This window comes from Solenopsis invicta, chromosome 3, assembly GCF_016802725.1.
Source record: "Solenopsis invicta isolate M01_SB chromosome 3, UNIL_Sinv_3.0, whole genome shotgun sequence".
Classification (NCBI taxonomy): domain Eukaryota; kingdom Metazoa; phylum Arthropoda; class Insecta; order Hymenoptera; family Formicidae; genus Solenopsis; species Solenopsis invicta.
This window is the reverse complement of record NC_052666.1, coordinates 28,322,858-28,338,004: the sequence shown is the minus strand read 5'-3', so window position 1 is coordinate 28,338,004 and position 15,147 is coordinate 28,322,858. Positions and strand designations below refer to the sequence as shown.

The 15,147-nt window shown below is 42.1% G+C and overlaps 5 protein-coding genes across 23 annotated transcripts in view; 2 read left to right on the top strand and 3 right to left on the bottom strand.

Annotated features, from left to right (window-relative positions):
- The first annotated feature begins 203 nt into the window (after positions 1-203).
- LOC105204856 lies at positions 204-1,217 on the top strand. Its single transcript, XM_026133859.2, has 3 exons — positions 204-518; positions 585-638; positions 931-1,217. The coding sequence occupies exons 1-3, from the start codon at positions 375-377 to the stop codon at positions 1,003-1,005; spliced, it is 273 nt and encodes a 90-aa protein (XP_025989644.1). The 5' UTR covers positions 204-374; the 3' UTR covers positions 1,006-1,217.
- LOC105204847 (ER membrane protein complex subunit 4) lies at positions 1,172-2,336 on the bottom strand. Its single transcript, XM_011174087.3, has 3 exons — positions 2,123-2,336; positions 1,588-1,859; positions 1,172-1,508 (listed from the first exon to the last, which is right to left on the bottom strand). Exons 1-3 carry the CDS (start codon positions 2,188-2,190, stop codon positions 1,312-1,314), a joined length of 537 nt encoding a protein of 178 aa, XP_011172389.1. The 5' UTR covers positions 2,191-2,336; the 3' UTR covers positions 1,172-1,311.
- LOC105204839 (rapamycin-insensitive companion of mTOR) lies at positions 2,141-10,122 on the bottom strand. 3 transcript variants are annotated; one of them, XM_039447079.1, is made up of 10 exons: positions 9,449-10,122; positions 9,297-9,341; positions 8,653-8,809; positions 5,321-8,572; positions 4,964-5,093; positions 4,511-4,878; positions 4,182-4,284; positions 4,001-4,108; positions 3,239-3,635; positions 2,141-2,382 (listed from the first exon to the last, which is right to left on the bottom strand). In XM_039447079.1, the coding sequence occupies exons 1-10, from the start codon at positions 9,507-9,509 to the stop codon at positions 2,351-2,353; spliced, it is 4,653 nt and encodes a 1,550-aa protein (XP_039303013.1). In that variant the 5' UTR covers positions 9,510-10,122; the 3' UTR covers positions 2,141-2,350. The 3 variants fall into 3 exon arrangements, with proteins under 3 accessions (XP_039303013.1, XP_039303012.1, XP_025989643.2); XM_039447078.1 differs by having other exon boundaries at positions 2,279-2,419; XM_026133858.2 differs by lacking the exon at positions 2,141-2,382 and having other exon boundaries at positions 2,451-3,635; positions 9,449-10,121.
- A 131-nt stretch (positions 10,123-10,253) lies between these two features.
- Positions 10,254-15,147, top strand: part of LOC105204861 (trissin receptor) — a 74,195-nt gene continuing 69,301 nt past the window's right edge. Inside the window, exons 1-2 of the mRNA XM_039447087.1 lie at positions 10,254-11,545; positions 11,632-11,698. The gene's annotated coding sequence lies outside the window, so the exon portion shown is untranslated. The remainder of the gene's footprint in view (positions 11,546-11,631; positions 11,699-15,147) is intronic.
- LOC105204868 (sodium-independent sulfate anion transporter) overlaps positions 12,971-15,147 on the bottom strand; it is a 63,775-nt gene continuing 61,598 nt past the window's right edge. For all 17 annotated transcript variants that reach the window (XM_011174182.3, XM_011174120.3, XM_011174179.3 and 14 more), the window contains 2 exons: positions 14,862-15,023; positions 12,971-13,357 (listed from right to left, as the gene is read on the bottom strand). In XM_011174182.3, the coding sequence (XP_011172484.1) occupies positions 13,223-13,357; positions 14,862-15,023 (297 nt within the window). In that variant the 3' untranslated portion in view covers positions 12,971-13,222. The remainder of the gene's footprint in view (positions 13,358-14,861; positions 15,024-15,147) is intronic.

Here is a 15,147-nt window from a genome sequence, read left to right as displayed (position 1 = left end):
TTCTTAATAAAATATCACTAATTATTACCTCAAATTTTATAGTAATTTTCATTACTTAAATGTGAAATTAATAGAAATATATATAATTCGATTTATCAATCGAATATATTATTCAATCTTTGTCATTAATAAATATTAAAGTAAAAAATTTATAAAATATTAAAATAATAAGAAAAAAAGTAAAAATTTAAAATTTCATATATAAGTTAAAAAAGAAATCGCGCGCTGCCTCTCTCCTGGTTAAACGAGCAGTAGAAATAACTAGACCTAGTGACAAAGCTAACCAGACTGCGTACTTCCTGTCATGAGAAAATAACCAACGAATCTGATCAGCTGTGCACAGCTGTGTTTCATATCACGATCGCGCGTATTTTATGCTGGACGTTCGAGCGTATATATACCTCGGTGCATTTCTATCTCAGCTTCGAGTGTTCAGCGGTATTTCGCGAGTGTCAGCGGACGAGATTGTCGGGTTAAATAAGTCTGCTTTGAGAACCCTCAACATGATCCGATTTCTGGTATGTAAACACATAGAATTCTCGTAATCTCCAAGTTTGGAGTCGTAACATTTTAATGATCTGCAGGTCAGTCTAAGCATTGGGGTATACGCCGGAATATACATAGCCCAAAATTATGAGGTATGGACACTCGATAAGATAAGAGATTTCTTGCAACTTTGATTGGATTAGTATGTGACAAAAACAAATTTCCTTTAAGTAAACAACATTTAAATTTTGTTCTGTTATTCGTACATTCTCCTCTTTAAATTACTCTGAATTAAAAATTACGTAGAGTGTACGATGTTGTAAACCTGGGACTATGAAGCAATAACACAGGAATGTTACAACATTGCTGCAATGTTTCGTACTACCTGGAAAATTTCTGATAAGTACTTTGCAACATTTTGAAACTGATTGATTTTTGCCACAGGTGCCACGAGTAGATGAACCGGCGAAACTGTATCAGCGAGTACTTGATTTTCTAGAAGAGAATAAAAAGAAATAGCATAATCACGGCGCGTATCTTTCCCGAATTTCTTCCAGAACTAGAAGATGGATTGCATATGCCATTATCGATATACAATGTAACACTTAGCTATATCTCTCGAGGAAACGACGATATACCTGTATATATATACATGCACTCGATGCAATGTACAAAGACAAGCCACTCTTATTTTTTCATAATTTTATTTTAATAAACAATATTTAAATGCATGACACGCATGTCCTTGTAGAGTATAATTTAGCTATAATTCACGTGGGCGCGTATGCCGAATACTTACAATGCCGCCTGACCGATCTTTTTGCATCAAATGTACATGAAACCCCCACCGGAGTACTCCACTCTCGTCTGGGGCTCGACAAACGCCAGCCAGTCGGACGCGTGCGTCGGCAGCAAGCCCATCGACTGACACTTGTACAGAGCTAACGCGATATTCACTAACTGTCCTAGGAAGTACACGAACTTTTGTCCACACGCGTGCGTACCTTCGATCACTTTGAACGCTGAGGCACAGAGGAAGCATATGATTTATATAGAGCAGCTATCGAGGCGTTTACGCCTGACAATTTTAGATCAACTCACTTTGTTGAAGGGTGAACAGCGCTTTGACTGGCTTGATGATAAGCATACCGACCATCATGATGGGGAATATCGAGACGGAGCTACCGGCCATGTACAGGATGAACAGATTCATGGGCACTTGCTTCAGAGGTCCCAACGCCAGATCCCAAGATTTCTTTATTATCAGGTGATTGGAGTCGGACTCTCTCATGTATTCCACATTGTGAAAGAGGGAACCGGTGGGTGTATATCCTGGCGGAGACGGTATCTCCACGCTTTTGTCCTGTTTCGTTCTGCAAAGAAAATGTTTACTTGATAATCTTTCGTGAAACTGCGCCAAAAGGCGAACTTCCGTTCTTTTCAGCGGCGTACTATAATTGAAGCTAAATAATATCGATTCGATCGAGAAGGTACAGTGATCGCGAGAAGGTGCAGCTGCAAAGAAGGGACGTTAATATTTAATATACGAGTGCCTGTGCAACGTCGACGCGATTGAAATACGTTTAAGTCGACACGTGTACCGGGACTCCAAAATTGCGCCGATTAGGTTACGCACCTGTGCGCAAAGTCTAGGGCCCACTTCGACCGCTTGGAGCCTTGCTTCGAACTCGCCGTCATCGTCATCGTTTACGGATTACTGCGCGCTGGCGAACTTGTGTAGTTTTGTCCTCTCGATAAATAATTATGGACGATGCGCAATGACGCGAATGATCGGTGACATTCGGAGCAGGGATTCGTGACGACGATCGCTGCGCCGACTAACGGCGCGGCGGATTTCTTGATTTCAGAGCGGTAGCGTCATCGACGACGCGGTGCCTTGAGCAGACATCGAAGATATCAGGGACGTGATAAGCTGGAGGGGAAAAAAGGTTTTCCGTGTGAGATACGTAAACGTTTGTTGATATTTCACACATTCTGCTCCTTTTTTTCCATCTTTTTTTTCATCGTATACATAATACATAAATTAATGCGTATAAATAGAAATGAAATTATAATAGTAAGTATAAAACTAACAACGGTTTCGTCGCATCTTCGCAAAGAAAAAAAGTCGACATTAAAAAAAATGATGCGACAGATTACAATGTGGTGTACAATATAGATATAAAATACGAATTAACCGGTTATCAACCCGCGGACTACACACATAAAGCCTGCGAGACCTGGCAAGTTTCCAATTCTTTACTATCACTCAAACATTTTTCCTGAAACGTTTGTATTTTACAATTCAGCAAGCAGATTAAATTTTGATTTTATAATCTAAAATCTTCTAGCATCCTCTTGGCAAAAGCATTCGTTCAGAAATCTGCAGTTTTAACAGTCTTGTGTGGCGAAAGTATTCGGTAAGTCTCAACGAGACCCAGTGTATTTGAAAGCGTGTGTAATCCTAAGGTTAATGAATAATTATGTGTAGAGGTGTACAAGAAATAGGAAACATTGAAATACGCGTAAGGGTACGTCTAATTTCCGGCAGTGTGTGAATGTATGTATATATGTTGTGTGTAATTTATTACTTTTATATATCATTATCATTTTAATACAAAATATGTACACACAGCATATGACGTACGCACGACATGCATATGCATATGCATACACGCACGTACGCACACGCGCGCAGTCGTGATCAAGAATTTGAAAAACTACGAATCAAGGCTGATGGCAGTGTTTGTACCTGATACTTTTAACGACCTATCGGAATTCTTTGACAAACGTATTCGCTCTTCCGGTTTCAAGATTTCGGCTATGATCTTCTCGTCGGTGCGCCGCTCTTGCGACGGACGCACGATCTCCGGGGGCTTCTTCTTACATTGATGCCCCGCGTTGCACGATTCGTTGCCACCACTGCCGCCGCCTCCGCCACCGCCACCGGTCGAGGAATTTTCCTCGGCGACCGATGCCAATTGCGCCGTTTGTATCTCAGTCAGAGTAAGTCTTCCGTTAATCTTGCCCTCCACAGGACTTACAGATTGCTGCCGAGGGCTAGCCTCGGAGCTAGGAACAGGTGATTGCAGGGGATTCTCCTCTGTGCCGATTGCTATCTTCAGAATGTTGATTGGTTCGACGTAGAGCTATAAAGTCAGAAATTATTTTACAATAAAAAAAAAAAGTACTCATGCTAAGTGGAATGCGTATTTAAAATTTTTTAAGTAAATAATATTTATGTAAGTAACGAATTTAGAGGGCGGATAAAAAGCCGATAATAAACAGCTTGTATATAGTTATTAACTCATAAATATTGTCACATTAATGATAAATTTAGAAATGAATTCTTCGCATGATTATACTTCAACGAGCTTTTATTTTTAACGATTTCTTCGACCGATTACGTGTTGCACTAACTATAAAATAATGTTGACGTAAACGCTGACAGTTACTTGAGTCATACGATTACGCGAGAGTCGGCACATAGAAGCGTGAATCAGAGAGAACTTACCGCATCGAATGGAGAATCCAGAAACAGTTCTTGCAGAAATCGTCGCGCTGGCATTCTGTACGTACCGCTGCCAAGACGAGCGGATACGTCCGAAAACAAACAGGTATCCTGCAAAAAAAGTGAACATATGTAAAGGACACTCTTATATGCTAAAACATTGCTGAAATAAAAAATACAATACCTGAAATTTTTCTGGATACCGCTGCCTCAGTCTAAGTAACGATTGACGACTGTGACGATACCATACTGGATTTGCAAGTCGTTGAGTGTGTCTAAGTATTTCTCTATACAAACACGATCGAATTACACATAACGTACATCATAAATTTTTATCATTTATCTTTATAAATGTCATTAACAAAAAAGTATTTTATTCTAGTTTAAATTAAGAACTATAATTTCAAATTTCTAATTTTAATGCGTCAATGAACAATTTTATATTTTATTATATTATATTTATCTTTATTTTTATCATATGTGTAATCTATCAAAAGATCATGTTTTCGATACCTTCGCAATTTCATATCCTGTTCCGAACCAGTGTCCTTACCACTCTTGCCGTGATAACAAACGAGACACGTACGACAATGTTCGGTATCGGCGTCGCACTCCGAACTGGATTCTTCATCGATCTCCGTTGTCTCCAACTCGGACCTGATGCTATCTTCGAGAATGGTTGGTTGGGACGGCTGAGGAGGTTCGGGGAAGATCGTGAGTAACCTTCTCGGCAAGCAGACACCCATGTAGAACGAATTCTCATTATCGTCTTCCGGAGGAGGTGGCGTCGGTGTAAGAACCGCATTTTCCGCAATCCAGCTGCGGGACGAATCGTACTCTGACAAACTTTGCAGTGAAAGACGGCCGTCTAAGCTATACATCTGTAAAGAAAAGGACTCGATTGTTATGTTGTTTAAAGATTCCGCTGAATTATGTTTAAAAGTGTACATGTAATTTTTTACATACTTCTAAACTACTTTGAGAATAACTCGGCCTGCGATGGCGTTGTAAACTACGTAGTCGCGCATATCCTTCAGCATCTTGTTGGCTTAGTCTTTGAATACTTGAAACAGGACTTGGAGTTTCGCCTCTCTCTCTGAAAAATAAAACACAAAATTAATATTAAAACGCAGAACGATACATAGATCAAAATATATTCAAATCCATCTTTTTCTTTAAATTTAAATTGTAAAACAAAGTTAAACAATCCGTAAGCTATAATATTTCAACAATTAAATTTTTATTTAAAAAACTCATTTTCAAATTCAAAATGGTTTTAATCTTCTTTCAATATGTATTTTCGTCTTTAATCGGTTTACTTACAAAAGGAAGTATCGTCGCGCTTCGAGATCTGTAGCCGCGCTTTCGGATCTATTCCTAGTGCGACGCACAATTGGCTCAAGCAGTTCTGGTTTGCCGTCGCTGAGACTACGATGATGCCGCTGCACGGGAATTGGGCTTGGCATAGGATACCTGCTTGAGGGTGGGACTACGGGCCAATTATCACCGCGTCGATGCCTGACGCACGGCCAGTTAAAGTTCACCAGAATGTCGGCTCCAGCTCGCGTAGTACCGAGCAAGCTGAGCGCGTACATTGCGGTAGCGCGTACCGAATAATACGGACATGTTTCCGCCATGGACGTAATCATCTCGATGATACCCAGGTGATTTAGGTGCTCAACACCCGCAACAGACGTGCCCGCGTGACCGAGAGCCCAAAGAGCCGATTTGACTTTGAGAATGCCGCCGTTTGGACCGGCAAAGTGATCGTCACGCGATGACTCGGTCTCCAGTCTCCAACTTCGCTCCGGAGTAGTGTGCCTAGAGTCGTCCATGCTGGTCTTGCGACGGATCTCCATCAGCGAGTCCGTTCGCGGTTGACTCGCCGTGTCACGAACCTCAATTTCCACTGTTTCATAATCGGGGATGGTTTCGAGGCGACTACACTGCTCCACAGCTTCATCTGTGCCGGACTCCTCTGACATGATGCAGATATCGTCGGCAGCAGCGGAAGCTGCTGTTGCTGCTGCCATAGCAGCGAGACGACTCGCTCTGGTACATCGCGAGTTGCACTCCGAGTCGCGACCGCCAAACTCCGATTTGAATCGTTGTAACACTCGGGCGAAACGTTGTATCACGTTGCGGCGTAACAATAATTGCATCCCATGATCGTGCTGTGCCAACTGGCCGATCAGATGCGGGGGCACGTAGATGTCTCGCGGCATTATCACGACATCGCTCGAGTGTCTTCTCTGGTAGCTCCCGGTCTCGTCGCGTTGACGACATGTCAATGCATCATGTATCTCTCCTTCTATAAGGCCCACGTATCGCTCGGCGAAACCGCCGGGGCCGATCCACTTCTCTAATTCTTCGGAAGGTGCGGTGAGACTCGCGAAACCCTGCTCAAGAGAGTACAGTCGAATCTTCAACAGATAACCCTTGTCGCCCAGGTGTTGCAGCCATTTGTCCCAGTCGCGTGACTGTCCACCTTGCTGCAACAATGCCTCTAGATACTCAATTTCGTCGCAGGCCTCATGTAGCGCCTCCAAAGCGGCCAATGCCACGGCTGTGTAACTGTCCGATAATCGATCCGCCAGCAAGGCCATTGCCCAGTGTACGGCGTCCGTCATTCTGGCACGAAGAATCAACCGTAGGAATTGTGTGGCGTAGAGACGCGTGCTCCATAACGTCGCCTCAGAGATGATCTTGCTGAGTACCTTTCTGTTGGGGCCGTCTCGGGAATAATCCAAGCTGGAGATGATTAGTTTGACATAGCAGTCGTGATTAGTGGCCAGCGCGAGGTCCTGTAGCTTCTCCAGCAGATTGAAGCTCTTGAGAACCACCGTACCTTTAGCTGAATGACTCAGCTGACCGAGAAATAGGAAGTACTTCTGACAACACGTGGTAGACATATGACGCGGTGAAAACAGACAATCATGCGCGGACTCGGCGGTACGGATGTTGCCGATTTGCTCGGCAATATCCCCGATCAACTCGTTGAGTAGTCGCGCGCTTTCTGGTTCATGCAGTTCCAACAGACAATTCAATAGATCGCAACCGGCGAGAGTCGCCTCTCGCGCCAACGTTGCGTTCGTGCCCAGCTCGACTCTACTATAGCCATTCCACGACGGTTTAAAATAACGTACGAGTCGTTTCATGAACAACCGATGATCGGAGTCATGTAAGATTCGCGTTGCATCTTCACGCGATCGTAGAATCGCTCGCACCACTGGCCAGTTCCAAGCGAGAGCATCCTTCGAGCTGAGTACTTGCGCATCCTTCAGCAGAGGCGTGATTGGTGACTCCCTGCCGATTCGCAGCCAGTGTCTACCTGAAGGCCGCTGACGTCGTGGCAGAGTTGGACGTAGCCAGGTGCCCGCTTGGAGAATACGATCAAGGAAGAGACTCGCCGGGGTCGGTCTACGTCGCATCATAGTATGCATTCGCTCGAGAATAGTGACTGCCGCTAGTGCCTGATGTTTACCGGCACTCGCGTGCTCCAGTAGATTAGGCAATGGTGGCGTAAGGTCACAAAGCTCGGATGGTAGGAGTGAATGCGCGAGGTGCAGTAATGCTCCCAGAAGTACTGCCGCGCGCACCGAAATGAATGTGTCGCTGGTGACGATAGTTTCCGCGAGGGCTCGGTGTAGGCCGCACTCCAAAAGAACGTAGACCAACAACGCCGAATGTATCTCCGTGATGTTGGGACAGTGCGACGACAAGGATGGCAGTATGGATTTTCCCTCGGCGGCAACAAAACCTTCCGACAACTTCCACGAGTCTCGCGCTCTACTAGGATCCACTGCGGCTAGCGCAACGTCTGGCTCGTCAGTCCACGTGGGCAGTGGCAGGTCCAGAAGCTCATAGAGCAGTTCTAGAACGGCGCCGCGCACCTCCAGTTGATCCACGTATAAAATATCCGCGATAGCCTTGAGACCTGAATTATTGTCTGATCGGCAAAAATGCAGGACACCCGGATACGAGCGCAGGATGCTCAGCAAAGCCAGTTTACTCGCGGCGAATCTCTGCTCACGCTCCTCCTTGGTTCTCTCCATGCTCAAAGAATGGAGTTCGCAGTAAGGCGCGGCGAAGCACAGGAGAGAGACGCTGCCGCGCGTATCGGGATTGTTCAGCAGTCGTAGCAGCACCCCGACGACGGACTCGACCGCGGCAGCGCTCTGACCGGTCATCGCAGCCCTGGCAAGCGCGCCGACGCCGCCGCAGCTTATCAGCAGATTCGAGTTCAGGACGCCTAACTCGCATACAACTGCTAGAAATGCTTTAAATGCGCGATCCCTCTCCTCGACGCCACCGTTCGTTAAACTGATCAGCGATCTCGCTAGCACGGAACTGAAATGCTTAGGGGCTAATACTAGGATCCTCCTGACGAGCCGGAGAGCTTGTATCCTTTCCATCTCGTTACGCAAATTAACGTCCATGCTGCGCGCCAAGAAGTATGGGTACTGTAGCTTGTTGATCGCGATGACATCCTGCTCCTTTTTGAGCATGTAACGCACCGCCCGTAGCGCGGCGGCGCGCACCTGCGTCGCCTCGTGGACCAGCGCCACGCGTAAACTATAAAAAGAAACATTTTTGTGATCAATGACTGACAATTGCTACTCTAAGATTTTGTAATTGAGTCAATGAATTCTTACCAACAGAACAGATCTTCCGCGGAGTAGCCATAATCTTGAAAATCGGTTTCGCTAATCAACTTGACAATAGCATTGAGATACGCTAGCTTCTTTACGATTGGAACATTGTGCCGCTGGCAAAGATTAGTTAAGACCTCCTTGACGTTCTCCTTTAATCCTATGAAACATAAATCAATTCTTTCTGTAATTTATGAACAGTTCATAATAAAAAAAAAAGAGAATAACGATCATGCCTCATGGTACATTTTTGAGCCAGGAAAGGACTAGAGGTTAAAGTGATTGCAATATTCTCATATAGGCTGAGCTGAATAGGATAATAAAGTCTAGAGTACAGTCAAATGGCTGGTCCTAGATATCCTCTCCATCTTTTTAAATCAGATTGAATGTATGAATACGTTCCAAATCCTTCGAATGGCAAGAGATCTGTATCATTGAAAATCGTTGAAAGGTATCCGCATTTTTCGCCGTCGAGAACGCGCAGCAAACCGGTCACGGCGGCGCCAAGACGTAGCAATGTTGCGCAACACCGTGCTCGCCAGGTGAAAGGTAAATAAATACACGGAAAGCTCTTCGAAACGAACGTTGTCGGTGAAAGCGTCGAGGGAGGGAGCGATCCGCGCGGACATGTAGGTTAAGTTACTAACCTCTTGACAGGTCAAGCTGCACGCAGTTGTCCTCGTCTTGGCGACCTGCAATCAGAAAAATCAAGAGATGCGAGGGAAGAGGGGACATATGATTCGCCGGGCGCATTGTCGCGATCGAGTTTCAATTGTAATTGAACGTAAATTGAACGTACTTCGACGGGAACGGCCGGTGCGTAGGCTCCTACCCCAAATCATCCAACTCGAGATTGCCATTGTCCGTCCGCCAGGGCGTCCTGGCTAGGCAATCCGCGCGAGAGACCTGCTCTGGATTCTCAACCTTCTTCAACCGTCGCGGTCGCGCTGCTCGACGACGCTCCTCCAGGTGCGTGCGTGGTCGTCACGCGTCATTCTTGATCGCGAGCGAAAGCACCGAACGAACGAACGAACGAATGAACGAGCAAACCAGCAAACGAATGAGCGAACGAAAGAGTGTACGATCACGAAGCACTAGGAGTGCAGGCATGCGTGCGTGCGTGAATTCGAACGCACGTTCGGAATGCGTGCGTGCGTGCACGCGAGTGTACGCGAGAGCTCGCTTATTGATGAACGTCGGCGCGCCGGATTTCGGATTCGGAGCGTCGCACGCGCGTCACGTCGACGAAATCGTCGATCGAGACTCTACTCCACTGCCGCCGCGCCGAAAAACCGATGACGGTGACGGGCGAGAATGATGACTCGCCGGGAGGCACGAGAAGGCGAAGGCGAGGTGGAGGACGACGACGACGACAACGGCGACGGAAACGGGGGTGAAATCTCACGGCGTCGCGCGCGCTTTCGCCGCTCCGCTTTCGCGCTCCTCCGCATGCCCGGCTGACGAAGGCGCCGCCGCGAAACGCTCTCGGTAGTCTCGGTCCGTGCACCACTCACGGACGTGGAAAACATGAATGGCCTGTGCGCGCACCTAGTGGCCTGCAGGTAATAGACGTAAGGGGGCCATTATGAGGCACGCCACGTTGTTGAGAGACGAAAGATATGCAAATTTACAATTGAAACCAAATTAAAAATGAGAGTCGCAAGTAAAATATCGATAATAATCTTGCGCGATGTGCAAACATCTTTTATCGAAAAAAACTTGAGAAATTAATGTATTTCAAAAAGAAAAAGAGAAAAATAATTTAGTAGGTTGTATGCGATTTGACACGAAAAATTTAAACATTCCCTTTAAGCTGCAATTCATTTATTAGCGCTTTCGAGTGCGGTGGGTTTGGAAACCAATCCAAATCGGGTTAATGACGCCATATGCTGGAATCGTCCAATCAGAGCTCAAAGTAAAGCATGTGACGTCATTGACCCGGCTCGAATTGGATTAAAACTAAAGAGCCTTTAGTAAAGCTTCAAATTAAGAATTTTTTTAAATAAAAGGAAAAGAATCCGATATCTCGCGCCTTTTTTTCGTTTTCTTTTGTTCTTTTATTTCTCCGAGATTCGATTCTCTGTATGCATCACAGAAAATTCATAGCATGTGTCGCATCTAGTTCTTTTACATCTATGGATTAGATAGATAGCGCTCGGATGCAAGAATTCGAAATGACGCGCGAACAACTTCACATTGTGTCATGGCCGTCACCTTCCATTGCGTACGTTGATTGTAAGTCTATGAACATATTTTATAAAAGAATATTTCGTCATTATCTCCATTAATCCAAAAATTCGTTCAAAAATTGCGAGAAGAAAGAAAGAGAGAGAGAGAGAGAGAGATGAGGAAAAGAGGGAGAGAGAAGGAAAACGAACGAGCGTATGAACGAAACATCCTGCATGAAGAGAACGAGACGGTTTCAATTAACGGACTATTAAGATATTATTTTCGCACTCTTCCTCCCTTTCTCTTTTTCTCCGAATGCCTTTCTGAGAGATATTCGGATCAATAAAAGTACGTGATAGTTATGAAATGGCTTTTAACAATATTCTAATCTACGGTCAAATATGCGTCGTAGTCGCGCAGGGAACCGTTCGGTGTGAAATTGCCGGCGCGTCCTTTCCATCGAAACGCGGCAACTTCATTCACTCGACATACTGGGAAGACGGACGGGACAATCGTGTTTCGCGTACGTTTCGTGTGCGTTTCGCGTGTTTCTTACTCGTTTCGCGCGCGCTTCGTGTACGCAATAAGAATCGAATGTACCGTACAAAGTGCTGGGAGTATGAATTATCGCGTTACATTAACTAGCGTGATCGTGTTCACGCGAGTGAGCGTCTGGAGCAGCGGAGCAGTCGGCAGGTGAACAATGGCGGCGCCGCACAACTTTTCGGTGAGTCAATTTAATTATATTTACACAAATATACTCATTGTCGTTCAAAGTAGAATCTCAATTGCATGCGAATGTCACGTTTACAGGATGAACAAGTTCATGGTCACTTGCTTCAGGGGTTCCAACCAGGTCTCAGGATTTCTTTATTATCAGGTAATTGAAGTCAGACTCCCTCATGTATTCCACACTATGAAAAAGGGAACCGGTGGGTGTATAACCCGGTGGAGATGGTATCTCTGCGCTTTTGTCCTGTTTCGTTCTGCAAAGAAAATGTTTACTTAATAATTTCTCGTGAAACCGCGTCAGAAGATTTCTTTTCAGCACTCCAGACTAAAATAATATTCGGGGTTCGATCGGGAAGGTATAGTAATCACGAGAGAGTGCGCTTGAAAAGAAGGAACATTAATATTTAATATACGAGTGTCTGTTTAATGATGACATAACTAAAATACATTTAAATCAAACGATGATACAAAACGCGAGGCAAACTCGTCAAGTGCATTCCACGTGATCGCATGTAGCACGACTGGCTACGTCACATCGAAAGACAAAGCCAAAAATATTAATACGCCCATGAAATATTAAGAAAATAGATTAACTTTAAAAATTGACGAATGCAGCAAGACTGCGTGATGAAAATAAGAGGAACATTTCAATCTCTCCCCAATGAGCAAACAATATTTTTTAATGTTTTTTTTATTAAAATTTTATTTAAAAAAAATATTTGAAAAATATTGTCTACTTATTGAGTCTTTCTTTTTTCGATCAAACTACGATTTTATGCTTGTTTTGTAATCAAGTACATAAATATACTGAAAAAAAATGTTATGTTCAAATAAATTTATTTATTTTAATATCATTTTCTTCATTAAAAAAGGTATTTTCTAAGTTATAATATTTATTTAAATAAGAAAAAAACTGATATTAAAATAAATATACTTACGTGATCATAAAAAAACTTTTTTTAGTATAGCGCGCAAGAAGTTTCCAGGAAAGAAGTCGTGTAAGGTTTAATATTCGCAGTCGCGCTTACTAAATTGATTATATTTATTAAAAAGTCGCACGTGGTATCTACATAAACCTAGACAGTCGCATTATTCAGATTTATGAGCGAGGGAAACGCTTCCGCCTCGTTTATCTTCCTTGATGTTTAACAATTCAGAACTGATAAAAATAAGAGGAAAAGTGTAATCTCTCGTACTTGCATACACTTGTTTGAGTATTTATTCATTTTCTTTCTTTTTTCAATCGCATCGCTTGTTTTGTTTACAAATATATTGAAAAAACGTTTTTATATTCAAGTAAATTTAATATCGTTTCCTTATGATTCAAAAAAATATTTCTCTAAAAAGTTTAAAAATAATTTCATACTTTAGCTAATATTTATTTAAATCAAGGAAATTATGTTGAAATAAATATATTTACTTAAACATAAAAACTTTTATTCATTGTCAGTGTAATGGGCAAATAAATTTTATGATTCGCCGATTTTGTTGTTCCCAGGAAAGGAAAGAAGTTGCGTACAAGGTTCAATCTTTGGCAGTCGCGCTTACTAAATTAACTATATTTATTAAAAATTAATTAACTATGTTTATTAAAAAGTCTCGCATGATATCTGTACACGCCTAGACGGTCGCATTTAGATTGGTGATGATGTAAAGGAAACGCTCTTCCCCTTCAGCGTCTATCTTCCTTGATGTTTAACAATTCCGGCGCCACAGCCTTCAGAGTGGCATTCACGTTCTCGCAGCAATTACTGCAGACAATTGTTTGTCCACGTACTGAAAGGTCCCTCCCTAGAAGCTTGATGTTCTGCAAGACGATCGATCTTATGTTAATTACAACACAACGCGGCAAGAGTGCGCAAATTTGATCTCCCCGTGCAAATGAAATACGCGACCGCGATAATAAACACGTACGAAATTAGAGATGAGCTTGCACGGCGGAAAATATGATACCGGCGTCGACGAGCGCGTTTTTCTAGGAATTTAAAGACATATTATTCTTTGAAACTTTTTTTAAACATACACGTGTCTCTCGGCTGGCTGGAAAATTTGCTTTGTAACGTTCAAACACCCGTGATTGTACGAATTTGGAGAACAATGATAATAGCATGTTACCACGTGCAGTGTGCACATGCTATTTGCCGAGTAAACCCCGCGGTTCGGTATCAAATCGATCCTGCCTTCCAGCTACACTGCGCTTATGCAAATGATTTTACAGATAGATTATTTTGGGCGTCGTTGAAGTATTTTAATGTAGAATGTATATTTAAATTCTGCAATCTTCATAATTTTCCCAAGTGACTTTATAAATTCTCAATCCATTTCTGCAACTGGTTGAAGAGTTGATCTATGTGTAATTTAGCATTTTTCAATATTATTTTTTCATAAATTTTCTAGACAGTAATCTCTGAAAAATCAAAGTAACTTTTTAATAAAATTGTTCATAATACAATTTTATATTATATAGTTACATTGAAAATATATAATATTAATTTTAATTATTCTTATTTACATATCTCAATAAACGTAGCAATATATATATATATATTTTTTTTTTTTTTCCCTAATGCTATTGCATTCTCTAATTCTAAATCATTTATCCAATGATCCAAATATATGATAAATAGAGTGCTCGATGGCTACTCTGAGGGTAAGAGGATTAAATTTAATCGTCTCATTTTAATCAAGATAAAAAACTAATCTTCAATTAATCTATATAAAAAAATTAACCGTTTAAATTTATGAATTGCTAAACTTAAAACTGATCGTTCCTAGCTTGATTTTTTCAATTTCAAAATTATTTGATTACTTTACAACCAAAAAATAATACTTAAATTAAATTAGCGGTTCTTGCACTAAATAAATGTATATTTACATTTAGTAAATGTTTCATTAGTACTATTCGAATAAATATTTAGTAATTTTTCCCTCAGTGTAAGTAACAAATCTTTTTAAACCATAAGTCTATAGATTTTTTTACCGCAAATAAAATTATTTGATTACTTTTAAAATTATGATTACTTTAAAAATTAATTAAAAGATAAAAATTATAAATGATACTTTGCAGAAAATGGAAAAGGAAAACAAATTAATATAATTTTAAGTTCAGTTTTAAATTTTGCAGTTGGCAATTCATTACTTTAATCGGTTGATTTTAGGAGAATTAGTGTTAACAAAACTGGCCTAAAGAAATACAAGTCATCGATACTGTCCGATGATTATCATTGTTCTCTCGCGTTTTTTTCTTCGACTCTATTTGAAAAAATGCCTTGTGTCGACATAGGTTGACAGGCTCATCGAGATCTCATTACCTTAGCGACTGTAACATCAAGCCTCTTCAGATTCTTACAGTCGAGTATCACGTTGCATTCACTATTCCCGGAAATTTTCATTATGTTAGCACGTAAGCGCTCTGCCGCTGGAAAAGCTATTGCTTCTTCGGGTATGACGATTATTACCGTTTCCCCTTCGATCTGCATTTGAGACATAGAAATAGAAAACAATATTACGCCGGCTCTTATACCAATAACAAATTATCGTTATAATAGGTAAACATTGAGATCATTGAGAAAATACGTACATTCAGTAGTGATATTT